This window comes from Mycteria americana (assembly GCF_035582795.1).
Source record: "Mycteria americana isolate JAX WOST 10 ecotype Jacksonville Zoo and Gardens chromosome W unlocalized genomic scaffold, USCA_MyAme_1.0 Scaffold_32, whole genome shotgun sequence".
Lineage (NCBI taxonomy): Eukaryota > Metazoa > Chordata > Aves > Ciconiiformes > Ciconiidae > Mycteria > Mycteria americana.
In genome coordinates, this window is record NW_027445438.1 from 319,386 (window position 1) to 346,122 (window position 26,737).

General features: G+C 41.0%; 1 protein-coding gene and 1 long non-coding RNA gene across 12 annotated transcripts in view; one reads left to right on the top strand and one right to left on the bottom strand.

Moving 5' to 3' along the window:
- The window catches only part of LOC142403049 (protein patched homolog 1-like), a 102,960-nt gene that overhangs the window by 12,903 nt on the left and 63,320 nt on the right, over positions 1 to 26,737 (bottom strand). For 9 of the 10 annotated variants that reach the window (XR_012773577.1, XM_075489174.1, XM_075489173.1 and 6 more), the window contains 6 exons: positions 23,514 to 23,656; positions 20,601 to 20,784; positions 19,350 to 19,630; positions 17,679 to 17,816; positions 5,215 to 5,357; positions 608 to 707 (listed from right to left, as the gene is read on the bottom strand). Coding sequence is in view for 9 of the 10 variants with exons in the window: in XM_075489174.1 (XP_075345289.1) it covers positions 608 to 707; positions 5,215 to 5,357; positions 17,679 to 17,816; positions 19,350 to 19,630; positions 20,601 to 20,784; positions 23,514 to 23,656 (989 nt within the window). In the remaining variant the exon portion in view is untranslated. Of the gene's footprint in view, positions 1 to 607; positions 708 to 5,214; positions 5,358 to 14,506; positions 14,964 to 17,678; positions 17,817 to 19,349; positions 19,631 to 20,600; positions 20,785 to 23,513; positions 23,657 to 26,737 lie in introns of those variants that run through there. The other variant, XM_075489179.1, reaches the window with a different exon arrangement.
- LOC142403060 (uncharacterized) lies at positions 1,850 to 11,169 on the top strand. Of its 2 annotated transcripts, none has more exons than XR_012773584.1 (2): positions 1,850 to 1,912; positions 9,882 to 11,169. It is a non-coding gene; the product is annotated as an uncharacterized LOC142403060 (long non-coding RNA). The 2 variants fall into 2 exon arrangements; XR_012773583.1 differs by lacking the exon at positions 1,850 to 1,912 and adding an exon at positions 5,422 to 6,040.

Here is a 26,737-nt window from a genome sequence, read left to right on the forward strand (position 1 = left end):
TCCAGGTGGAGCCTTCCACCCACCAAGATCTTTGCTTGAGCCAAAAGGGTACCACAGGGAGGGATGACTGGACTGGGGGGTGGGGGAGCACCTTTTGGCAAACTTCTGGCCATGGTTATCAGGGTGTGGTCTGTGGACCACCACTGGTGTAATGTTGGTCCATGCAGGCCTCCTTGGTGGTCTGATGAGTTAAATATTGAGGAAAGCAACAGAGGCAGTGGAGTGGGAAAGGAGAAGGTGTGTGTACAAAAGAAGCTGTCTTTTGCAAAGTCTTGGGGGAAAGCCTGGTTTTATATTTGCATATGACATTCTGCTTTTAAAAGCTTACCTAATACCTACATTTGTATCTAGCTTGTTGATTGCAGCATCTAAAACAATACTTATTAAAAAACGTACTTTAAAAGTATAAGAAAGTAGAAGAATATCAAATAAATAACAAACATAAACTTTAATAAAGATTTAAATTAAAACTAGAGCAAGAAACTTAAAGTAAAAATTTAAAAATTCCAAGAGAATTTTAAAAATAAAGAGTTTCTAGAGAAGGGGGTTGGTTGCAGGGGGAGAGATAATATTATCATTTCTTCTGTTCACTATTAGTTTTACTGACCTCAGGGTATGGTCCAAAGAGTGAAAGAAGAACAGGAAGCAGCACCAATCCATTGAGAACTCCCAAAATGGTTAAGATTGCCAAAACAGCAAAAAAATACCTGAAGTAGGGTTTAAAGGGGGTGGGAGGGGGAAGAGAAGCAGCACAAATATTGTTAGAAATAAGGGATTACATACTACTGCTAAATATATTAAAAAATACATATACTAAATTAAATCTCAAATATTACTAATATTGTACTAAATAATTATATCTCTTTATATACAGGTTTTTTGTTTTTGTTTTTTTACCCTTTGGATTAGAGAATGTACATCACACAACCCAAAGTATTAGTTGATAAAAGAAAGAAAGAAAATTCAATTTGTTAATTTCCCAGAATCTGGCAGCATGTAATGTTATTTATGAATGTGTTACACAAATACAAAAATATGGAATGTGCAGTGAATGGCTGAATGGATTGAAAGCACAAATACAATGAAAAGGGGCCCCCATTAGCGAAAACCCAGCAGAAGAAAACAAATGAAGTGAAGGGTGTAGAAGTTAAACAATTTAGCCTAGAAGGGAAAGAAGCCCACTTCTCCCAGCAGCTAATCCAGTGTGAAATACTTCTGCATCTTACAGTGGAATCTCTAATTAAAACTCCAGCATAAGGTAAGGCTTTCCCCTGCCATTCATTAATCACAACTTTCCACCTAGAATTCTGTGAGTTCCAGTTTTACCAAACAGCACAAATTGCAGCCTTTTTACAACAAAGGAACCAGCTTTCTGCAAAGAAAATGCTGCCCATTCTATAGTAAGCTTCAGCATCCAACTGAGTAATAGCACTCCAGAATAGCAGAATTGCATTGCAGGCTAATCTTTTGTTGAACAATTTAACACCTCTGAATACTGTTGTTTTGCATCAGCCAATTCAAACATAAAGGATGAAGTACTATGGAAGAAGAGGAAAGTGCACAACTGTTTGTCCTTTCCCACCACTGAGGGATAAGGTCTGGGATCCTTCATGAACACCAAGGTAAACCTGTCAGTAAAAACTAGCCTTGCTAGTTGGCATTCAGCACAGCTTGAGCTCAACTAAATTTAAGGCTGCATTATAACTAATAATTTCAGGAACTCAGTCTTGGGTAAATTCCTGGAGGAGAAGGGGTAGGAGAAGAACTGAGGGCGAATTTGCTACTAATGGCTCTGCTGTCATTAGCTGGCAACAAACTTTACTGCCTCTTTGGACGCGGCCATCCAGCCAAGTTAAAGAACTGCAAGATGTTGAATGTGAAGAAAGGATACCTGGCAACAACTCAGAATAAGGTAGATATGTCTCCTGTAGCCAGTAGATTTGCCTGTCTTGGGTAATGCTGTGATCAGGAGAAAGGGGAAAGATAAGAATTATCTAAAGTACCTTTCCTTCACATAGGTTTACTTCTTAGTCCCTGATCATCTGGAATCTGCTGACCATGAATATAGTACATTTTGCACTAGAAGTTAGGTAGGATAAGATAGTGCTTTCCAGTGCTAAGAAGTTACGATGATCCAAACATAAATTACTCCAAGAGCCTTGCAAAGTGGGTGAGTACATATTATGATCCCAGTTTACCAGAAGAGGAAAATGAAGCACAGATGTTATGTAGCCCATCCAAAGCAGTGTCATTGCATTTCCTGTTGATAGATCATAGAATCATAGAATCACAGAATGGTTTGGGTTGGAAGGGACCTTTAAAGATCATCTAGTCCAACCCCCCTGCCATGGGCAGGGACATCTTTCACTAGATCAGGTTGCTCAAAGACCATTCCAACCTGACCTTGAACACTTCCAGGGCTGGGGCATCCACAACTTCCCTGGGCAACCTGTTCCAGTGTCTCACCACCCTCACAGTAAAGCATTTCTTCCTTATGTCCAATCCAAATCTACCCTCTTTCAGTTTAAAACTGTTGCCCCTTGCTCTGTCACTACAGGCCCTGGTGAAAAGTCTGTCTCCATCTTTCTTATAAGCCCCCTTTAAGTACTGAAAGGCCGCAATAAGGTCTCCCCGGAGCCTTCTCTTCTCCAGGCTGAACAACCCCAACTCTCAGCCTTTCTTCATAGGAGAGGTGTTCCAGCCCTCTGACCATTTTCGTGGCCCTCCTCTGGACCTGCTCTAACACATCCATGTCTGTCTTGTGCTGGGGACTCCAGCAGGGCTGCTCTCAATCCATTCATTCCCCAGACTGTATTGATATTGGGGATTGCCCTGACCCAGGTGCAGGACCTTGCACTTGGCCTTGTTGAACTTCATGAGGTTCGCATGGGCCCACTCCTCAAGCCTGTCAAGGTCCCTCTGGATGGCACCCCTTCCCTCAAGCATATCAGCTGCACCACTCAGCTTGGTGTCATCTGCAAACTTGCTGAGGGTGCACTCAATCGCACTATCTATGTCAATAAAGATATTGAATAGTACTGGTCCCAATACAGACCCTTAAGGGACACCGCTTGTTACTGATCTCCATTTGGACATTGAGCCATTGACTGTAACTCTTGGGATGCGGCCATCCAGCCAATTCCTTATTGATCGAACAGTCCATCCATCAAACCCATATCTCTCCAAGTTAGCGACAAGGATGTTGTGGGGGACCATGTCAAAGGCCTTACAGAAGTCAAGATAGATGACATCAGTTGCTCTTCCCTTACCCACCAAGGCAGTCACTCCATTGTAGAAGGCCACCAGATTAGTCAGGCAGGACTTGCCCTTGGTGAAGCCATGTTGGCTGTCTCGAATCACCTCCCTGTCATCCATATGCATTGACATAGCTTCCAGCTAGCAACATAGCTGGCAACAAACTTTACTGCCTCCATGTTTCTACATCTGATCAAATATATCAGACTCCTGTAAAACTACAAATACCCTGCTGCTGTAAACATTTTGGAATTCCTGATCTGCATTAGCAAAAATCGGTGAACCAATCTACTCCGCTAAGATAAACCACCAGAACTTTATACTGGGACAGAGATCAGCAACAGGCATTAAAACATTTGCATCTCATCCATCTAACATTAGGATAAACAAGAAGATTATAGCTCTGACCACTTGGTGTATACAGTGTCTGTTAATTTACTTAATATTCCACACTGTTGGACTAATCTATCCCTTTCTGGAAGTTTGGGGTCGTCTTCACCCACTATAACAATGCTCAGGCTCTAATAGTTTATTTTATTTTAATTTATTTTGGTTTGTTTTATTTTATTTTATTTTTTAAACAAGGTGAACTAAAGTCGGATTGTGTTAGAAAACAAGAAACTGATGGGCAAAAAAGTAAAATAAAAGAAGCTGAAAAGTTGAAATGCTCGTTTTATATACTAAGAGAATATCCACTCCAAATTTTGAATGAAGGGCTGCTACAGTCTTCTGTTTGCTATGATACAAAAATATGCTTGCCAAATCTTTTGTCTGTTAAGTAGGAAAGTAGCACAGCAAATACACCCCTGTAAATTTAGGCTAAATCTATGAGCAACCTATATGTCAGTGTGTTCCATTCCTTACAAGATCAGGTCCTAAAAGAATAATTCTACCTTATTTCTTCACCACCAATAAAATAAAATAAAATATACTGACCTGAAAAAAATACAAGTTCTATTTCAGGGCATGCAATATCTGTATAGTAATAATCCCCATGTAGGTTTAATGTATTTAGACCTAAGTGTAAACCTCCTACTCCCTGCTTTCTGCAAATCTCTTACATACATAAACAAAAAATCCTGATGAGATTTAGCAATCATTCTCTCAGTTCCTGCCTCCGACATTTTGTTGTTGTTGTTGTCAAATGGATGTCAGCTAAGTCTGATCACCTATCCAGTTTATGTTTACCTAAGCAGTTAAGTCATCTTTCAGAGCATTTTTATTGGCCCAGTTCTACCTCAGTTCTGTTTTATTGTTTCACTGTACTTCTCTAATTCCCCTCAAAAGAAAAACTTGCTCTCCTCTCATACTCGACAAATTCACATTCTTAATTAAATCCACAAGAAACTGTGCCTGTAGTTCTAAACAGAAAAGCCTTCGGACTTTGCTTTACAAAATTTTAATATGAAGTTCTGTGTTCATACTTATGGTTCCCTAGCTCCCAAACAGGGCTTTTTTCCTCACCCATTTATAAATTGCTGTAAACCTCATATAAAGATAGCAGGAGAAGGCCCAGAGAGCATCAGTTGCAGTGTAATTGCAGCATGTTTGTAGCTCCATGTGTCCTTTCCAGGCAAATCGTTGTGCATATGAAAAATCTGGAAGACCTATATCTGGAAGGTTAAAGGTAAAATCCAGCTAATATTGGACAACACTAGCTGCTTCAAACTGACTTAATTCCAGAATTAGCAAACTTTGCTAAAGAGGGCCATTTTTGTTTCCTTTCATGCTGGGAGTCAGATTTTCCTGGAACAGATTTTAATACCAGCAATGAAAATACTACTATGTCTAGCACGTGACAAGGAGTTAATAAAACATAGGGAAAACAGGACCATGACGTAAGCATGCTTGACACACCATACACAGTAATAAAATTACAGATACACTGAAATGACTAAATATTAAAAGCATACTTATTTTTATTAAAAAAAAAAAAGTCAAGACACACAAATGCTTTACCTGACAATAAAATCAAACTCCGATCCTACGAGCATTAACACTCCAAACAGAGTGGACACAGCTCCATCCAACACTGGTGCAAACATATGTTCCAATGCAAGGACAGCCCTACGGTTCTTGTCTCCTACGGCAGTTAAAAATGCCTGTAAAACAATGAAATCCATTTCATTAGAGAGAGACATACAGCCTTTCAAACAGCCTCTCTCTTAGTATGCAGTTCTTCACCAGTTAATTACTTCAATTTACAGTCCATTAAAGTATCTCTATAGCTGGCTAGACTTCAAGACAAAGTCTGATCCTGCAGTCATACCATATAGCCACTGCTGAAGCCACATGACCAGAGTAAGCATTGATTACAGAGTCAGAGCCATAGTAATAATTTTGGAAACAATGCCTGCCTGCACCAGTAGGCTTTTCATTTGTTTCTCAGTTTGCTTGTTTCCACATGCAAAGAATTCATTTTATGGTAAAAACACTTCAGGTGTAAAAATTATAGGGCTATTCTTGTCACTCTCACGAGGGCATAGCTTCCATGACTGTCATGGGAAGTTTGCTGTAAAACTAGCCAATACTGATTCAGGTTTTCCTGAATACACTTGGAACAGACCAAGGACTTGCAACTTTTGCTCACTCACACAGTCACATCCATGGTAGCATTTACTAGCGGATCAGGTCTTTCTGTCACTTTACACAGAAGTGTCCACTGATACAGTGCATTTCTCCTCACAGGTCTGAGGATCCACACTATCAGATATTATACACAGTAAGCACTCAACTGATGGAAAGTTTACAGTGTATTCAACAGGACCAGTATAAAGTAACACTAGTAAGTCGTGTGCTGCTTTTTTTACATTCCTATTTCACTCAAGATGAATGTTTTTGCAACGTTTTCTACTTCAAACCTAGCAGCACTATACTACGCCCAACTACATAGCATACTAGCTAGCAGCACTATATATGCCCAACTCTGTACCTCATCTACAACACGTAGATGCCAGGTGGTGCCGGCTGTCCCTGCAGCCAGTTCAAACCTTGGGAAGCTGCATATAACCAGCCCCTAGGGAGCTCCAGCGACCAGGAGCGCCACAAACAGGGCGTGCAAACAGGGAGCGTCATCTGAGAGGAGCAGTGCGGAAGTTTGCGTGGAAGGGCGCGTGAAAAGGGCGGCGCACTCTACCAGTTGTCAGGATGCTGCCTGCTCTGCTCACCCACAGGCTTCGGCTGCAGCCCCGATGGTCGCCCCAGCTAGCTGTTGGCTGTGCAAACCTACCCAGCAGCTTGAGGTCTCCAGGGAATTAGAAGGGCTTATTAGGCAGTGCTTTGGGATCATCGGAAGCATGGTGGCAGAGACCCGGCAAGGGCTGCACTCCGCAGCAGCTGGGAACCACCTACCTAGCCAGGCTAGCCTGGGACGAGTGGAGGCAGCCACCCAGACAGAGCTGCCTATCAGGGAAGCTGCTGTCCAGGTGGAGGGCTGTAAAGTCTGTACCCCACACTCCTGGGTGGAGGAGGGTGCAAGCTCCACCTGTGCAAGGTGTGCTCTGGTGGAGTCACTCAGGCAGCAGGTGGAGGAGCTGCAGGAGGAAGTCAGCAGGTTACACTGTATTAGGGAGGGGGAACAAGAAATAGACAGAGTATTATTCAAGACTTTGCAAGAAGAAATACTAGGGCCCCGTGGCACTGACCTCCAAGGACTACCAGACAAAGAACGTCAACAGCAAACAGACAGCACCTTGGAGAAGGAGGCGCCATGGTCTCTGGTGACTCGTGGCAACAGGATATCACTTCCCCCCCATTTCCTCGTATGTACCAACCAGCAACAGATACGAAGTCTTGGCAGTGGGTGAAGCCAATGAACAAGATTCACAGGGAGAAACCGCACCAGTTGCACACACTAAAAACTGCAAAAGGAAGCGGCAAGTGCTAGTAGTAGGCGACTCTCTGCTGAGAGGCACCAAGGCACACACATCTGCTGGCCTGATATACAGTCAAGGGAAGTTTGCTGCTTGCCAGGAGCCAAGATCCGGGATGTCACAGAGAGACTGCCACAACTGGTTAAAAGCACAGGCTACTATCCCCTACTTCTTTTCCATGTGGGCACCAATGACACGGTAAAGCAAAACCTGGGCAAGATCAAGCAGGACTTCAGAGCCCTGGGGGCACAGGTGAAGGGGGCAGGGGCCCAAGTGATCTCCTCCTCTGTCTTGCGAGTCAGGGATAGGGGTGCGGGCAGAAGTCAACGCATCATGCAGATCAACACCTGGCTTCGTGGCCGGTGTCGTCGCCAGGGCTTTGGCTTCTATGGTCATGGGATGTTCTTCGATGAATACGGCCTATTGGGGAGAGATGGGATCCACCTATCTAGAAGAGGCAGGAGAATTTTCGCTGGCAGATTGGCTGACTTAGTGAATCGCGCTTTAAACTAAGGAACTTGGGGGATGGGGTCCAAAGCCGTGACACTTGTGTACTCACAAGCAACAGGGTGGATGAGTGCACCTACCGGAGTAGTGAGGAATGCCCCCCAACCCTCCAAAAAGGTTCTGCCAAAATGGCGAGACAGTCGACAGTCCAACTGAAGTGTCTCTATACCAATGCACGCAGCGTGGGTAACAAACAGGAGGAGCTGGAAGCCACTGTGCAGCTGGAAAGCTATGATCTGATTGCTGTCACTGAAACTTGGTGGGATGAATCACATGATTGGAGCACTGCAATCGATAGCTATAAACTGTTCAGGAAGGCCAGGCAAGGAAGGAGGGGTGGTGTGTGTGGGGGGGGTGTGTGTTTGCCCTCTATGTAAAAAAAAAAATGGATTGATTGCACAAAGCTGTCTTTGAAAAACAGCAGTACACAGGTCGAGAGCTTATGGGTGAAAATTAGAGACCAAGCCAACAAAGGAAACCTCATGGCTGGTGTTTACTACAGGCCGCCTGATCAAGGGGAGCCTATTGATGAAGCATTCTTGCTTCAACTACAGGAAGCATCACACTTGCAGGCTCTGATCCTGCTGGGGGACTTCAACCACCCTGACATCCACTGGAAAAGTGGCACAGCAAGCTGCAAGCAGTCTAGGAGACTCTTGGAGTGCATTGAGGATAACTTCCTAATCCAGGTGACAGAAAGCCCAACCAGAGGAGATGCATTACTGGGCCTTTTGCTCACCAACGCAGAGGAACTTATTGGAGAGGTCAAGATTGGTAGGTAGCCTGGGCTGCAGTGATCATGCCCTGGTGGAATTCATGATCTCGAGGGATATATAGCCAGGCGAAAAGTATAGTCAAGACCCTAAACCTTAGGAAAGCGAACTTTCAGTTGTTTCCCCATGCTCTGATCACTGAATCAGGCTATCTTCTAAAACATCACACAGCAATGACAGTGAAAGTGTAAAATTGCCAGTTACTTCAAGAATTGTCCTTTTTCGAATAAAATTCATCAAAAGAATTTGAAGTCCATAGTGAGGACTGAATCCCTCTGGGAGATGGGCTGAGTGAGAGAGATGGGAAAACTCCACCTTGCCTAGTGCGGTGTTGCATTGTGGGGCGTCCCCTGCGCTTTGGGGATGTGGCGCTGTATTCGGAGATCTGCCCAGCAAGCTCCCAGATTGGAGGAGTCCCTGGGCCAAGCACTCTGTTTTGCCAGGGGCAGTTGCAGTGGCTATCACAGATTCATATAGGTCAAAGCTGAATTAACAGGGCATTTAATATGTTCCTGTGAAATAATATTCTGCTGGTTCATCGAAGAATTTGTGCGATTTGAAACTTAAATCATTATCTCTCCTTAGGCTAGCAATAGAAAGTTACAGGATGTAGTGCTGTTCAGAACAGACGGGATATTTTAGACGTTTGGGGAAGACTGAAGCTGTTTGTTTTCTTGAAAAAAAATCCATTAATTTTATGGGGAATGCTTTGAAGGGGAGGAATAAATTGAGTTTTTTACCCCTAAAGCTTTTTGGGGCTTGTGGTTGAAAACCGATTTCATTATTTTAACTCCTTTTTTTTTTTCCTCATTTGGGGGAAAAAACAGAAGTGTTAAATCCTTACTTAGCTCTTGGTCCCTATTTTCTTGCTCTGCTTTTCACAGCTTTTCAGTGGCAGACACTAGTTTGACCAAAGCAAGCCGTTTTATTTTGGTTGCGGAAATATTTTACACACACACACATGCACACATACACACACATATATGTGCAGAATTTTGATGGAAATTTTTTGATGATTCCTGATAAAATCACCTTCTGATTTATAAAACTTCTCTCCAAACATCTCAAAGTGCAAATAAACCTGAATGCATTTATACTCAAAGTCTAGGAATATGGTAAGTAATAGTATCCTTAGAATAAGGAAATGTTTGGGCTCAGATTTTCCAAGCTGAACAGCAGGCTAATATGAGAATCTTATCTGTGTCCAGTATCAGATACAGCTTTTTTCTCTTTGAAGTGTCCATTGGTTTTGACTGAATTTGTGGCATTCAGAAATCAAGGCATCCACATGTTTTTAATTGGCATCAGGATTTCTTTACCAAGAAGTCAATGACTGATGGAAAAAGAGTCCACATTGCCTGACTGCTAACTGTAACCACAAGATTCATGAAATGAGTGTTGGATTAGCTTGATTTGTTTCTTTTTCTTGAACTTTAATGAATGTTTGTATTTTTTTTCCTCTGTATTTGTAAAGGGTAATAAATGAAGCAAAGAAGAGGCTAAAGATGGAAAACTGTATTTCCAGAACTGCTTGAAGAGAAAAACTGCTCAAAGTTGTGGAAAAGGACATACTGCATCAGGACAACAATTCACTGTTATTCTAACTTATTGTATTATTTTGTTAAATATTTCTATAAATCTTTGAGGATGTACACATGTAATAAAAGAACGTTGTAAAGTAGTATAATCTGGAGTCATTTGCCTCTAGTTAATAGAGTGGGGACAATATTGGTTTTTCTCTGTACTTATTGTATATTGATCTCTTTGCCACAAGTAAACTTAATCTAGTTCTGAATTTCAGCATAAGTTGCTGCTGCTTAAATATTATATGATTTACTTGTATAATTCTATGCAAATATTGCTTATGTAATAGGATTTTTTCTGTAAAGGTACATGTTTGTTTAAAATATTTTAAATTTGCATATCACAACCCTGTGGTAGTATGAAATGTTACTGTTAACTCTCAAACGCTATGCGTGATAATTTTTTAAAATAAGCAGATATGAAGAAAAGCATGTTGATCATGGAGACTTAAATAGGTTTAGCTGTGTGCAGGTTTTGTTTTGCTGTGTGTATTGATGTGTGCATCTGGAAGTGTGCACATCAGTGTGTGTATGTTCCCAGTGTACTATAGTTTCTCTTTTACTGTATGGTAACCCTTAATGGGCTTATGAACCCACTGATGCTGGTGTGAGTCTGGCTTTCTCTGTTAGTAGGCACTAGTGAAAACTGCATTGGTGTTTACCAACATGTACCATAGCCTACCATCATCAAAGGGCCAAAATAAAATAGAAGACAAGAAGTCAGGGTTTGGGGGTGTGGTTCAGTTTCCCACTCTATTAATGACTTGGTACACGTGATTTTGGTCAAGTCACATAACTGCTCTGTGCCTCAGTTTCTCAATCTGTAAAATGGGTATAACTGTGCTTATGTATCTCCCAGGTGAGTTGTGAGGCTTAATTACTGTTTGTGAAAGTGTTTTGATATTTTTTCATAAACGGTGCCAAGTAAGTGCAAACACTATAACCATTCATTTTTCACTTCAAAAGGTGCTGGATATTGAGAGGTGCTGGTGGTTATAGAAATTCAGTGAGCGTATGCCTTGTTTTAATATTGATACTGTTAACTATGAGTGACATTAGAAGCTAAATAATCTAGTTTTTTGTTGGTAAGCCACAGCTCAGCTGTGTCCTTATAACATTCAAAGCAGTATCCTCTGTCACCTTATTTTAATGGCAGGAAAGAAGTTAATAGTAAGTAAGTGAGAAAAATCAAATGGAAGGATTAAAAAAAAATCTTATATTTTCACTTATTAAATATAAATAACTTTCTGTTGGATCCAGGACTGTAATGAATGGTGCTTAAGACCTGGTATGTTTTTTTCTCTGTTGTTTTGATTGTTTTTTCCCACGCTGCATTGGCACTTTTAATTAAAACAGCTAAACTGGGATCCCTTTGTGAAACTAATTTAGCTTTTTTTTTGTTATTTTTAAACTAAAGATGGATTGCTGCAGGTGAAGGGCCTGGAAAAATACTACAGTCTCTGTGTTCTGGTTGAAACCAAACCCTAAGAATGGAGAACCTTAATTTAAAATACTAGAACAAAAGTTCTCATTCTCTCTCTCTTCGTCTTTCTCCATCTTTTTTCTGCCCTTCTCCAAGCTGTTTTTTAGAGCAGGTAGATGATCAAATACGTATTCAGAGCCAAACACACACAACCAACATTCGATTTTTAAACACAGTGATGGTGGGGCTTTTCTTTAAATACAGTGCCTGAACAGCAGCTGCAAATTCTTTGACGGGAAGGTGTATTTCTCCAGTGGCTTCAGGGAGTCTGTCTTTGCCCACAGACCTTCCCAGCACAGTGAATGGGGATAACTAGAATGCACGAATTTTCATGCCTTTTTTGCTCACTTGAAAACACTTTGATATGAGGCACTTGTTAACAGATCTCCAATGTGAACACTTGAAAGACGGTGAGAGCCTGACATTGTTCCCGTGATACATAAGCTACTGTTTCGATGCATGCTAGGGGATAATGTTGTAATTGCCTACTGGTCCAGTTCACTGTCTAACATGAAAACTCTTAATGACAAAAAAATGAGGGGCCCCAATTTAGTACTAGCAGCATAGTGACCTCAGGTCATAAAAACTCTGCAGCAAAACTGTATGATACTAATTGGAAGCTACCTTCAACTGCCAAGTGTGTGTGCTCCTATGTCAGAGGTCAGCAGAGCTCCCACTGACACTGCTGGTGCATCCCACAGGCACATGCTCCCTTTCTCCCTCCTCTTCCTCTGAGGTGACAACAGGGGCAAGGAAGAGCTGTGATGTCTCCCATCTGCCCCTGCCCGATTCCTTGTTCTGCATGTTATGTGCCAGTGACCCGTCTGCTGCTTCATGCTCCTATAGTCACATTGGCAAAGGGAGAACTTGATGGCTGGCAACATTTATTTTGGTTTGGTTTGGGGTTTTTTAAAACCTTTTTTAACTGTGGGTGATATTTATATTTTTGTATCATAAGAATGTTTTCTTACAGTATTTGTCATGCCAGTTTATACCAAGCAAAATGCAGGGATTTTATTTCTATTGGAAACACTATTACAGCTATGTTTTTCCTTTTTAATGTATTTTTATTTGTATAGAGTGCTTACTAATGCTAAATAGGAAAGAGTATATAACACATTAAAGACTCATCATAGCTTTTAGCATAAGGAGTTAAAAGGAAAAAATATTCAAACTGGGTCTCATTACCTGTCTATTTTGGTAGGAGTGGGTTTGTGTCATTTCAGTTACAAAGATAAAATGATGCCATATAATTTATTTATGTGAAAATTTATTTTTGTAGTGTACATAGTAGTCATCAAGTCTTTTGACAGAAGTATATTTTTTAAAGAGTTTATATGCAATGATGATAGCATTATGTTTTAGAACACTGCTGAAATGTGATTATGGTGCATACTTTTCCTTGAAAACCCCATGGCAGAAAAGAAAGTGTTAAACAGTGTTAAGAGAGAGAGTGTGAATATTCATACAATTCTGGACTGTGTTTTAGTTACCATTTGTGATCTAGTGTGGTTCTCATTTTAAACCTTGAAAGGAAATTGTACAAACTCTCTAAATACTAATGTTCAAACACTGATAGAAATTCTAACATGAATAAAAATATTATAACTTATTGGTTATGGATTTTGTTGTTTATAGAATGGGGTTTTTTTTATGTACTGGTCAACTATGCGGATACAATCATGCAATTATACTGATTGGTATAGAGTAGCAATCATCCTTCAGGGCGCATGCTATATTATTGGTAAGTCTGCTACATGCTGTAGTCAAATAGTTGTTGTATCATATGTCAGTTTGCACTTTCATAATCAGAGTTGAGCCTAAATCCAACTTGAAACATAAAGTCTTATTTCTTAGTTCAGCAAACTCAACCCCAAATCTGGAACCTCCATAATTTGGAGCACAAATTTGAGATTTTTGGAAGATTGAGATTTGGCCTATTTTGGAGAAGGAGCAAATTCTAAAATCATAGATAAATTGTAAAATGTAGGTGCTTGTCTGTTGATTCTGTTGCCCTTTTTATGTCTCTGGGGGATAGGTATAGGGCTGGATTATACATTTCATTCTCTTTCTGAATGAAGCATTTTGTGTAAACATTTAGCACTTGGGTAAGGCAGTTTATCATACAGGTTACTTCTGCTTAGAGGTGGGTATACATTTTTTGCCTGTTTCCTTCTCTGTGGTTGTTCCTTAAATTGGATTAGAGAAATAGTCTATTTTTTCTTACTTTGTGGAACAAAAAAAAAAATCTGACTTCTGAAAACTATAGAGTCTAAGAAGGGAGGGTCTTGACAAAACCTCTTCCAGGAAATGTGCTAGCAACTGCAAGCCAGCGTGCAGTTCCCCCATGTTTGGGAAAGAGGAGGGACTATTGCAGGTACCAGTGTTGTAAGTAGCAACACTTCTATCAGAAGTCACTTATATCATAAACCCCTGTGTAGCTTGTGGTATGCAAAGATACTGTGCTAAGCATCCACCAAAGTACCATAGAGCCAGCAGTCCTTAGCTTTATCCTATATCCCTTATGTAAATTTATCATGAATCTTATAAACTTCTCATAAACCAAAAGCTCAAGCATGTCTTGGGATAATTCAACCTCTACTTTTCATGGTGAGATGAAATACAAATATATATTCTTATTTTACATTTTCTGGAAGTTTAACCATAAAAGAGAGACAGTTAAAGGACTTGAACTGCAAAACTCTTGCATTTATTTTTGCTACTTGAATTATTCTCCTTCAGATCCATAAGACTAGTGGCAAGAAGTACTGCTTTGAATCAGATTGCAGATTTGGCCTTAGTGGGTTGCAGTCCATGAGAAGAACACTCAGTGTCCATTAAAATAATGCGTAAGCTGAAAATGCTGACTTTGTCTTTTGTGTCCCAACCATTCATGGGAACAGCTCAATTCACTAGACTGGAAACCATACAACTAAATCAATACATTCTTCCATTCAGAAACACAAGGGGGAAATGCATAGGCAGTGGAAGTGGGGATACGCATCCTGGGAAGAATATAGGGATGCTGCCCAGATGTGTAGGGATGGGATCAAGAAAGATAAAGCACAGCTGGAACTAAATTTGGAAGGGTTGTGAAGAATAATAAGAAGGGCTTCTACAGGTACCTTGGCCAGAAAAGGAAGGCAAAATAAATTGTATCCTCCCGGATAAATAGGACAGGGGATCCGGTAACAACATACATGGAGAAGGCTAAGGTACTCAACAACTTTTTTGCTTCAGTTTTCAATGGTAATATCTCTTCCCATATCTCTTGAGTCCCTGAATCTCAAGGCAGGGACTAAGGGAATGAAGTCCCACCCATCATAGGAGAAGATCAGGTTCGAGACGACCTGAGGAACCTGAACGTACACAAGTCCATGGGACCTGACAAGATGCATCCCAGGGTCTTGAGGGAATTGGCTGATGTAGTTGCTAAGACACTCTCCATCATATCTGAAAAGTCATGGCAGTCAGGTGAAGTCCCCAATGACTGGAAAAAGGGAAACACCATGCCCATTTTTAAAAAGGAGGGCCCTGGGAACTAAAGACCAGTCAGACTCACCTCCATGCCCAGTAAGATCATGGAACAGATCCTCCTGGAAAACATGTCAATGCATATGGATGACAGGGAGGTGATTCGAGACAGCCAACATGGCTTCACCAAGGGCAAGTCCTGCCTGACTAATCTGGTGGCCTTCTACAATGGAGTGACTGCCTTGGTGGGTAAGGGAAGAGCAACTGATGTCATCTATCTTGACTTCTGTAAGGCCTTTGACATGGTCCCCCACAACATCCTTGTCGCTAACTTGGAGAGATATGGGTTTGATGGATGGACTGTTCGATCAATAAGGAATTGGCTGGATGGCCGCATCCCAAGAGTTACAGTCAATGGCTCAATGTCCAAATGGAGATCAGTAACAAGCGGTGTCCCTTAAGGGTCTGTATTGGGACCAGTACTATTCAATATCTTTATTGACATAGATAGTGCGATTGAGTGCACCCTCAGCAAGCTTGCAGATGACACCAAGCTGAGTGGTGCAGCTGATATGCTTGAGGGAAGGGGTGCCATCCAGAGGGACCTTGACAGGCTTGAGGAGTGGGCCCATGCGAACCTCATGAAGTTCAACAAGGCCAAGTGCAAGGTCCTGCACCTGGGTCAGGGCAATCCCCAATATCAATACAGTCTGGGGAATGAATGGATTGAGAGCAGCCCTGCTGGAGTCCCCAGCACAAGACAGACATGGATGTGTTAGAGCAGGTCCAGAGGAGGGCCACGAAAATGGTCAGAGGGCTGGAACACCTCTCCTATGAAGAAAGGCTGAGAGTTGGGGTTGTTCAGCCTGGAGAAGAGAAGGCTCCGGGGAGACCTTATTGCGGCCTTTCAGTACTTAAAGGGGGCTTATAAGAAAGATGGAGACAGACTTTTCACCAGGGCCTGTAGTGACAGAGCAAGGGGCAACAGTTTTAAACTGAAAGAGGGTAGATTTGGATTGGACATAAGGAAGAAATGCTTTACTGTGAGGGTGGTGAGACACTGGAACAGGTTGCCCAGGGAAGTTGTGGATGCCCCAGCCCTGGAAGTGTTCAAGGTCAGGTTGGAATGGTCTTTGAGCAACCTGATCTAGTGAAAGATGTCCCTGCCCATGGCAGGGGGGTTGGACTAGATGATCTTTAAAGGTCCCTTCCAACCCAAACCATTCTATGATTCTGTGTTCCCAATATTTGGCCATCTCCAGTGTGCTAGGATCCCCTTTAGTTCTCAGCTCCTTTTCACTGTCACCACATCCTCTCAGTAGTCTACCAGTCCTCCTGTTGAGTCTAAAAGGTCTATTAAATCCCCATCCAATTTGTCTCCATCTCTTGCTCCATTTTTCAGCCCCTTCCTTTAATGTCTTTTTTGATTGCTATTATATTGACCAGACTCACACATTCTTACTTTTTAATACAGTAAGATTCAAATCCATGAAGACAATGATATTCTTAAAATAACGTTCTTCTGAAAAATGGATTAGAATAGTCTTATAGGAAAATGATGTATGCTGAGTGCGTGAAGAGACCTTTCCATATGTAATGTTGAGAGTTTTGAGATCTAACACTGCTAAGAACAGGTAAATGGAAAATGTTTTAAAACATGGGTAGCTTTTCATTTGTAGTATATAAACATTTAAATTCTGAAATTCCCGAATTTCTAAGAAAATATCTAAGAACTCCAACTTAGTATCAAAATTGCTTAATTGGCAGAGAATAGAAATCAGGCCTTTGTCCTAAGTTTATCGTTAACATTGCATAGATCAGCACTGCCACTGTCAAATGTGAACACAGAAAAATAGCCCTTTACTCCAGTCTTGGTCACCAAATAAAGCAGGATGAGTTTTGCATAACGAGCATCCACAACTGCTCCCTTGCAAGAGAACTGTCATTTCTCTGCACTTTTGTACATCAGGTTGACTAAGCTGGGTGATTAGGTGCACTCTAGATTTGGACACCTAACTTTGAAAATGTTGAAAATGTTTATATAAAACATTCAAACATTTTTTTCCTCTCTGCTTCTCTTTATTACATTGTAGGAAATATTACATATTTCCCTACAGATTGCACATTTGAGCCCATTATTAATAGCTGATGGGTTTTGAAAAGAAGGTGGAGATTTTTTACATGAAGAATTCAAATAATTCAAATTTTAGTGGTCCAGAGAGATTAAATGACATTATATGATTTTGAATATCTCCCTTCAAAGGTTTCTTTACCACAAGATACAGAATCTACATACAAGAGGGCATAAACAGCTACATAGCACTGAGAGTCAACAACAGCAAGGCTGCAGATAATGAGTGGGAGAGTGTGGCCTAAAATAATGAATATTAAGAGCTCTGTTTTGTCTATGTATTTGTATGGCTCACACAACTAGATATCACGTTTACCCATGATCTTAATCACAGTCTTCAAAAAGCATTATTAAATAATAAAATACTGTTATGTATTCCCTCTTATCTTCTAGGAGACTGACTCAATAGTTAGGAACTATTTCATCAGATGTACTCTACCATGACAATCCAAATGGCACACAAAACTTTGTGTGAGGTTTATGACTGAAACTCTTCTGAGAATCATGTCACTGACTCAGGAGTCTATGTAAGGATTTGGAATCATAACAGTCACCATTTCATTTTAAAATACATTGAAAATGCTTTCTAGTTTTACATACCAAAGCAATATGAACAGTGAATTCCACACCAATGCCAACAGAAGCAACCAGGATAACCACAGGCACTGCACTCAGCTTTATTCCAATTAGACCCATCATGCCAAACAGCTCCACAGTCATCAGAGCCAGCACCACCACCTAGATGATTTCAAACAGCCGTTAGTAACTTCTCATACTCTAGACAAACGAAGAGGAAGGATATTTCAAAACAACACGGGGACTATAAAATATATCCCTCAGATCAGTCCTTCTCTTATCCCCAAAGACAAGCCATTTTTCCTTGTTTCATTGTGCTCAATGTCAATGACCCTCTAAAGAGTCAGTTTAAATTATTATCCCAAGAACCAGTTAACAGATCAAGCATCACTTTTTTGTTGGTAACAATTTATCAATGTGATTTGAAAAATATTTTTTTCTTCCTTCTCATGGATACTCACTGGAAGATAAATTTTCTCTTTTTCACCTGTTTCTCTGACAATCCTTCTAGAAAAACTAACTTTCAAATAACTGCATTGGAATTTTTTTCGTAGTACTCCAAATGTAAGTGAGGATGACTCCAGAGTAGGTTTAAAGCCCAGAAGAAAGTGAATGTCATAATTAGCTGATGAGTCTCAGGTTACAGAGGGCCTTTGAGCTTTAAAGATACTTGGAGGGATTGACATGGACAACGCAAACAGTTAAATTTAAGGGAAAGCTTTTATTTTTCTTTCATCTACCTTTTAAAAAATAATAAGGGAGGGGAGGAAATCCATGGAATCGACTTCAAAGTTTCTAAAGCCAAGCAGGAAAAAAAGACACAAACTTATAAAAGCAATGGCGGACTTTGAAAATAAACCACCTTTCCAAGGGAAAAAAGTATGCACTATGGTAAATGATTTTATAAGTTAATGAATCAAGAAAAATAACATAAATTGTTTGATTAAGTGCTATGAAAAATATTCTAGACTAAACATTTACCTTTTAACATACTTGCCATATAAACATATATTACAAAAACTAGTAACTGTTTTACACTTTTCTGTCTGGCATTTTATAAACCATACAACAGTTTATGGAATTTAAACATGGGAACATCATAATCCAATTTAACTTGAATGTTTACTATGAGGCTTATGGTGGCTTGCAGAAAGCATGGAGGAATATTCTCTTCAATTTATAATTTTATAACTCTTTCTCCTCAATAGCCCAGTTACACTCTCAGTGTGTACTGTACAACCTAACCATTTCAGTCTTTCCAGAAAGACTGCATTCAGAAATCAGTGGGCAAATTTATAGGCAAGTTAGTCACAAGCAACTGCCTTGAAAAATAACATTGTCTGGTAAAAGGGAGGAAGGAAAAACTAAATAGAAATAACTTTAATATTTAATAACATTCCTAATTTTCCTCTGTGTCTTTATTTCTCATGTTAATGTGCATCTGAACAAGGGCAAAAGTTCACATATCCTTATAAGAAACCTTTAAATCTGCAAAAAGGTGGCCAAAGGATTAAGGTTATTAAGGTTTGTACCTTTAGCATGAACTCTACCCCCTCAAGTAGAATACATATATAATGAATGATGCAATATACATACTCCATTAGAGGCCCAGACATAAACAAAACTTTCCTGACTACAGCAAGAGCTACACTGAAAGGAATTTGACTTCAACAAAGACCCTTATAATAAACTTACAATTATGCCAGATGTCCAAGGGTTCAGGAGAAAGAGGGCACACACCAGGAACGTGCAAGCCAAAACCACACTAATGGATAAGAGGAGCCAGTGACGAAGCCCAATATACTGCTCCCAAAATAGAAATGGGTAACCGTTTGGGTAGCTGGCAATCCCCAGGCTGGCATAGTTATTACAGATAGCTCTCACTTTCTTGATAGCTTCCACAAAGTCAGAAGTTTCACGCAATCCATTGAGGTAGAAAGGAAACTGAGCATATTCTATGGGCTCAGCTGCTGGAACTAGGAAAAGGATAGCAATGTTTTAATGTCTTTGTGAAGAAGGAGATATACAGAGAGCATGATTAACAAGACACTTGTTCTCTATAGCAAAATGCTTAAAGGTGTTGAATTTAAATTTTGCATCTTTGGAACAACTGTCACTTTAAAAACTCTAAATACAGGAGATTACTATATTTGGGATGAACACAGCCTGTATCAAGTCCCCAAACAATTCTATATAATTTAACAACTACAGGTATATTTCAATATATGTATTTAATCTTCACCAGCCTTTTACTGAATACCTGCCCTAGGGTTCAGATACACTGAAGCACAGCTAGCTTGTTACCCAAGCACATTTTCAAGAGCGCCAGTCCTCCCCCACATCCTCTCCCATTCCCCACTGGTGTCCAACTAACAATCCTCCCAATAAATTCAAAGCTGAAGCAAAGCAAGGCAAACCAGAATTACTGCTCAGGATGCAAAACAGTGAACAGCATAGAGTGGGAGGGACAGAAGAATACCCACTCACACCGACTGCTCCCCTGAATAGCTCTTGTACCCTATCAGTGTTGGTAGCTTATACATATGAGCTAACTTGATAAAATTTCCTTACATATTAAAAATTGAGGATAAACATGATGTAATCTCAGTGACGAAATTCAGGAATTTCATGCAATCTCCACGTTTCTCTCACATATGGAACTATCAGGTGACATTAAAAAGCAATGCTTATTATAAGTTTTGAGCTTTGTTAGAAACTGTTATAAAACTTATTTTTCAACATGATAAAACCCTTCAGTGGTGCCACATTACACTAGATTCCACAACTGCATTTGTCTCCTGAGGCTACAGAGTAACACAATATATTGTTCTGTTTATGCTTCTGAACCCTATACAGCATCACCCAACTATAGAGTTACTAGGTCTTGAAGGAAGGAGTGAGAGCACCTATATAAACTGTAAGATATTAAGATGAAATGTTACTTACTTCTCAGCCTTGTTTCTGGCATATAGTCTGCTTTGTCATGGACCCATTCTGGGCGGTGAGGCCGGATGTTGGCTTGTGAGGCAGCATAGGCCACAGGGTCATTGCTAACCCAGGCTGTCAGGTAGATGTAGAAAGCATTTGGGTTAATGATTCCATCTGCATCCACCAAACGCTGTTTAGTCAACTGCAAAATGGAAAGATTAGAAGCCATTCAGAAAGAGTTTTGCTTTCAGGGCTCTTGCTGCAAAGCTTATGACAAAAAGCCTAGAGATGCGACACACACATATAGGAAGGGGGAAAGAAAAAGACAAACAGCATGAACTTTCACTTGAAGTTACTTACCAGCAAACTATTGTTTGACAATGAAGAAAAATCTAAATAACTACAGTGACAGTGGAAAGTGGTTATTTATAAACTAATATTTATATAATATTTATAATAACCACTAAATCAGCAGATGGTTCCAGAATAAACTGAACCAATCAAATCTGAATTCTAAAAGACTGTCTGTAGCCGAGGGTGAAAACCAACCAAATTGGAGAAACACATTTTTTAAAGAAAGGGGAAAAAAACTTGGCAAGAGTCCCTATACATGCCTGTGTGCAGTTAACCTCTGTTGCTAGCATTGAAGGAAATGCCACCCAGTAAATGGAGGAGAGCTATAAAAATAAAACAACATCTGTATAAATTTTTCTAACGCTTTGTCCTGGTTTTGGCTGGGATAGAGTTAATTTTCTTCCTAGTAACTGGTATAGTGCTGTGTTTGGATTATTTAGCATGAGAATAATGTGATAACACACTGATGTTTTAGTTGTTGCTAAGCAGTGCTTACACTAAGTCAAGGACTTTTCAACTTCCCATACTCGGCCAGCGAGGAGGTGCACAAGAAGCTGGAAGGGAGCATAGCCAGGACAGCTGACCCAAACTGGCCAAAGGGCTATTCCATACCATATGACATCATGCTCAGTATATAAACTGGGGGGGAGTTGGTTGGGGGGCAGGGATCGCTGCTTGGGGACTGGCTGGGTTGGCAGGTAGTGAGCGGTTGCATCACTTGTTTTTCCTGGGTTTTGTTTCTCTCTCTTTTTGTTGTTTCCCTTTTCATTAATAATAATAATAATAATAATAATAATAATAATAATAATTTTATTTTATTTTATTTCAATCATTAAACTGTTTTTATCTCAACCCACAAGTTTTCTTACTTGTGCTCTTCCGATTCTCTCCCCCATCCCCCTGGGAGAGGGGAGGGTGAGCGAGCGGCTGTGTGGTGCTTGGTTGCTGACTGGGGTTAAACCATGACACACTTGTCTCCTATGACCTATGTATTTCAGAAAATGCCCAGTGCCAAAAAAAGCAGACAAGTGCACTGTGTTATTTGGGTCACTGTTGGCAAATGTATCTGTGGGGTAAACAGCAGTGGTATACTTCTAGGGTTCTGCAGTCAAATACTGCACAGCTAGAGCTCTGACAGAGGACTCTGTGGATTAAAAATATTACTGGGGTTTTTTTTGTTTGTTTTGCTTTGTTTATTTAAAATTCTGGCTTGGCTCCAGTTTCAGGTCTTTTTAATGAAATGAAGAACAACAGTGACAGCTGTTAAAAAAAAAAAAGCACACCCCCCCCACACTAGATTCCAAGGATCTGGATTCAATTAATCCACAGGATATGCAACAACTGTATGTCTTCAAGCTGTCTTTGGAATTGCACAGTACAGCACTCAGCCCTTGTGGGTGCACCACACTTTTCTCCCTCCCAGGCACAGGTATCAGCAGCTTTAGTCCAATCACATTTGTTCCGCAGTGTATGTGGTACACACTGCTAAACAAAATCTCACTAAAGTTTTTCTCTTTGGCTCCCTACCTTTGCTAAATTCATAGCTGAAGCATCATTCAAACCTGACAGCATGCTGCATGTTGCCATATAGCAATGTGTTTTACACGCTATAGTAACTGAACAATGTAATCCGTAAATCTGTCACCTTTAATGCCAGCAAAAAAAGAAAATAAGCAGATCTGCCGAGAAGCTCACTAGAGAAACTATTTTCTGCCTGAAAGCACAGAGAGTCAATGATGATTCTAGGAGAGGAGAGGAGAAGCTAGGTTACTGCAGAATTTTTTATTAAGAGGTTTAAAATCAAATTTTGGCATAAGGAGTCAAACCCAGCATGTTTCACCTACCTATGTGATAATAAAAAGCAGAAAATGCAGTCATATGCTGTGATAACCTTATGAAAGCAGCTCAGATATATTTTATTTAGGCATCTCAACCAATTGTCATTCTCAGTTCTACTACAGTATATCTATATTTAGTAATGACAGTACAATAATATTGTACAGCATATAGTTATTTCAGTCCCCTTCCATTCACTATCATTCGTAAACATCTTTCTTTAAAATGTGTGTTTTGAATAAATTGGTAGGAACTAACCGAATAATTGCAAACGCTAGATTCAAAGCCACAGCAGAAGGCTGAGCAAAGGTCATCCCTTATAAACAAATCTGATTCAAATCAGGAACGATGCCACTTAGGGCAACAAGGCTAATGTTGGCTGTATGTCTGGCATAGGACCAGGCTCCATCTACCTACGGATGCAGAGTAGCATCTTCCACACCAATTGCAGTGGAAACTGTGCGCGTGTGTGTATGAGACAGGAACAGCATTTAATGCACGCCAGCCAATAATCAACAAGGACAGGCATTCCTGGTGTTGATTTTAAATACTTCTCAACACAGGCCAGACTCTGCAGCTAACATGTAGCTCAAGCAAAGTCAGCGAGGCTACGCAATTAGGTACAACTCAGGAATTTCATCAAGATGAAAAAAGAGGCTATGGCATGCTCCTTGCATCTCCCCCAACTCCTGATAGATTGTGCATTCCTGTATAAACCCAGTATGGACTCTGATACAGTACCTGGCTGATGTCAATGGGCTTTGCTCGGTTGCCTGTTTGCACCAAGAGTTTGTAAGCCAGAACAGCATCGTTGGATCCATTTTTATAATTGTTGTAAGTGATTTTCCCAGCTTCCCAGTCACTGTCAAATGCATGCTGAAGTCCTAAAGAGTTGAGGAAGATGTGAGGAAGATAGAACAAGCAGATAAGAAATCGATCTTTGAAACAAATTTCAGTAGGAAGAAACAATAATAGTGATTCTTTTTAATATAAACTGTGACTATTCATAGCTGAAGCAGGAAGAAAATTATCCATCTGCTGCCTCCTAAATTCGGGCTCCCCACCTCATGGTCAGTGGGTGGGAAGGTAAAAGTACCAGTACTTCCCCCAAAGAAAGGCAGGAGAAGCAAGAAGGTGCGGGGGAAAAGCCTCAAGACTCTTCCCACACTGCTGACCAGCAAAAGCAAGCTAGCAAAAGGGAGACACAATCTGCACTGGAATAATCAGTTTCCCCTCAAGGCAAAAGGGAGAGTGGGGATGGGATTAGGACTCTCAGGTTCGCTGTCCTTCTCAGAGCCATTCCTGAGTTTGCATAGCCTCACCACTACCTCAGCGCAAGGCTGGATGTGAGAGTGCAACCTAGCACTCTGCTTGTACACTTATGCAGGGAAGGGTCAAAGTTGTCTAGAATAAAAAGTGTTTTTCTTCATGAACTACAGTTCCAGAGTCACCCCACTCATATTCTTCCCTCCTCCCTTAGAAAACTGCCTGCCAGGTCATCCTACAAAATCGTACCCACTTGTAAAGCCAACAGGTTGAGAACAAAGCAATGAAATAAGCCTGCCAAACCTACTATGTGCAGCCCTTCAGCATCTGCCCAGAAAGAGGATGATTTAACAATAGATATTCTGACATCATTGAAGGGACTTCAAAGTCCCCTTTAAGAAAAGGGGGTGTTTGTTGGTGCCCTTGGAGTGGGGAAAATATTATTTAGGAAGTGTGAGGCCACTCTCGATTATCTTTGAATGATCATGGAGATTGGGAGGAGTGCCTGAGGACTGGAGGAAAGCAAATGTCACTCCTATCTTCAAGAAAGGCAAGGAGGAGGACCCAGGGAACTACAGGCCCATCAGCCTCACCTTGATCCCTGGGAAGGTGATGGAACAGCTAATCCTGGGAACCATTCCAGGCACGTGAAGGACAAGAAGGTAATTGGGAGCAGTCAGCATGGCTTCACCAAGCGGAAGTCATGCTTGACCAACCTGATAACCTTCTACAATGAAATGACTGGCTTGGTAGACGAGGGGAGATATTGTCTACCTTGACTTGAGAAAGGCTTTTGACACTGTCTCCCATAAGATCGTCATAGAGAAGCTGATGAAGTATGGGCTGGATGAGCAGACACTAAGGTGGGTTGGAAACCAGCCAAATGGCCGGGCCCAGAGGGTAGTGATCAGTGGCACAAAGCCTAGTTGGAGGCCACTAACTAGTGGTGTACCCCAGGGGTCAATATACTGGGTCCAGTCCTGTTCAACATCTTCATTAATGATCTGGATGATGGGACAGAGTGTACCCTCAGCAAGTCTGCTGAAGATAAAAAACTGGGAGGAGTGGCTGATAGGCCAGAGGGTTGCGTTGCCACCCAGAGGGACCTCAACAGGCTGGAGAAATGGGCAGGCAGGAGCCTCGTGCAGTTTGACAAAGGGGAAGTGCAAAGTTCTGCACCTGAAGAGGAACAACCCCATGCACCAGCACATGCTGGGGGCTGCTCAGCTGGAAGGCAGCTTGGCAGAAAAGGACCTGGGGGTCCTGGTGGACACCAAGTTGAACATGAGCCAGCAATGTACCCTTGCAGTAAAGAAAGATAATGGTATCCTGGGCTGCATTAGGCAAAGTATTGCCAGCAGGTTGAGGGGGGTGATCCTTCCCCTCTACTCAGCGCTGGTGAGGCCACACCTGGAATGCCATGTACAGTTCTGGGCCCCCCAGTACAAGAGAGACATGGAGCTACTCGGAGAGAATCCAGCGCAGGACCACAAAGATCTTTAAGGGACTGGAGCACTTCACATATGAGGAAAGGCTGAGAGAGCTGGGACTGTTTAGCCTAGAGAAGAGAAGGCTCGGGGGGGATCTCATCAATGTATTTAAATACCTGAAGGGAGAAGAGAAGGTGCAAAGAAGACAGAGCCAGGCTCTTTTCAGTGGTGCCCAGTGACAGGACAAGAGGCAATGGGCACAAACGGAAACACAGGAGGTTCCGTCTGAACATAAAGAAAAACGTTTTTACTGTGAGGGTGACTGAACACTGGAACAGGTTGTCCAGAGAGGTTGTGGAGTCTTCATCCTTGGAGATATTTAAAAGCCATCTGGACATGGTCCTGGGCAACTGGCTTAAGGTTGAGCAGGGGGGTTGGACCAGATGAATTCCAGAGGTCCCTTCCAATCTCAACCATTCTGTGATTCTGTGAAGTGCAGAAATACAAATCCATCCTTCCTGAATACAGCTCTACTCCATTTCAGTCTCTTAGAAAGTGGTTAAGTGAAAGCATTTGTGCTATCATAATAGTCATGTAAAAGATCACTTTGGGAGTTAGGAGGCTGTTAAAGAAGAATGCAGGAAAAAAGGAGAGACCTTCAAAGGACAGCTTAAGAGGAGCAGACAAGTTGCTATGCTAGACAATATTTGGAGGCAGAACTTTCAGACTAATATCAAACTCCTGACACAGGGCTAAGCAGAGACACAATACCAAATTTATGCATTTGCATGCAATGTTACCAATTTGTGGTTGCAAGTTACATTTTACATTACTACAGTGTGTGGAAACTTAGCTCTTTCACTTCTTTTCCCCCGTCCAATGTATGCTACAGTTCTTACAAATTTGATCATCCCTCAGCTGGCTTAACCACTTTACACTTTGGGTCATTTTATTACTGGCCTTGTACACTGCTGAAACTGAAAGTCTGCAGAAATACCAAGAAACCACTATCAGTTGTGCTTACTTTCCAAAGGATTTCAAAATTTCAGTAATGAAAATTCCCTATAACACTTTGAAATTAATAGCAGAGTAACTGATTTAAAAGCAAACAATATTTTTATTATAAACTGTTCACACCAACGATTTTAAAAGCCCTTCAGTCTGTTTTAAAGATAGCTGTAATTAATGAAATGTTTCTGGGCAGAAAGATAAAAGTAACTTGTTGACCCCTTTCTGCAGAGAAATTATACAAACTATAGCAATTTTTAA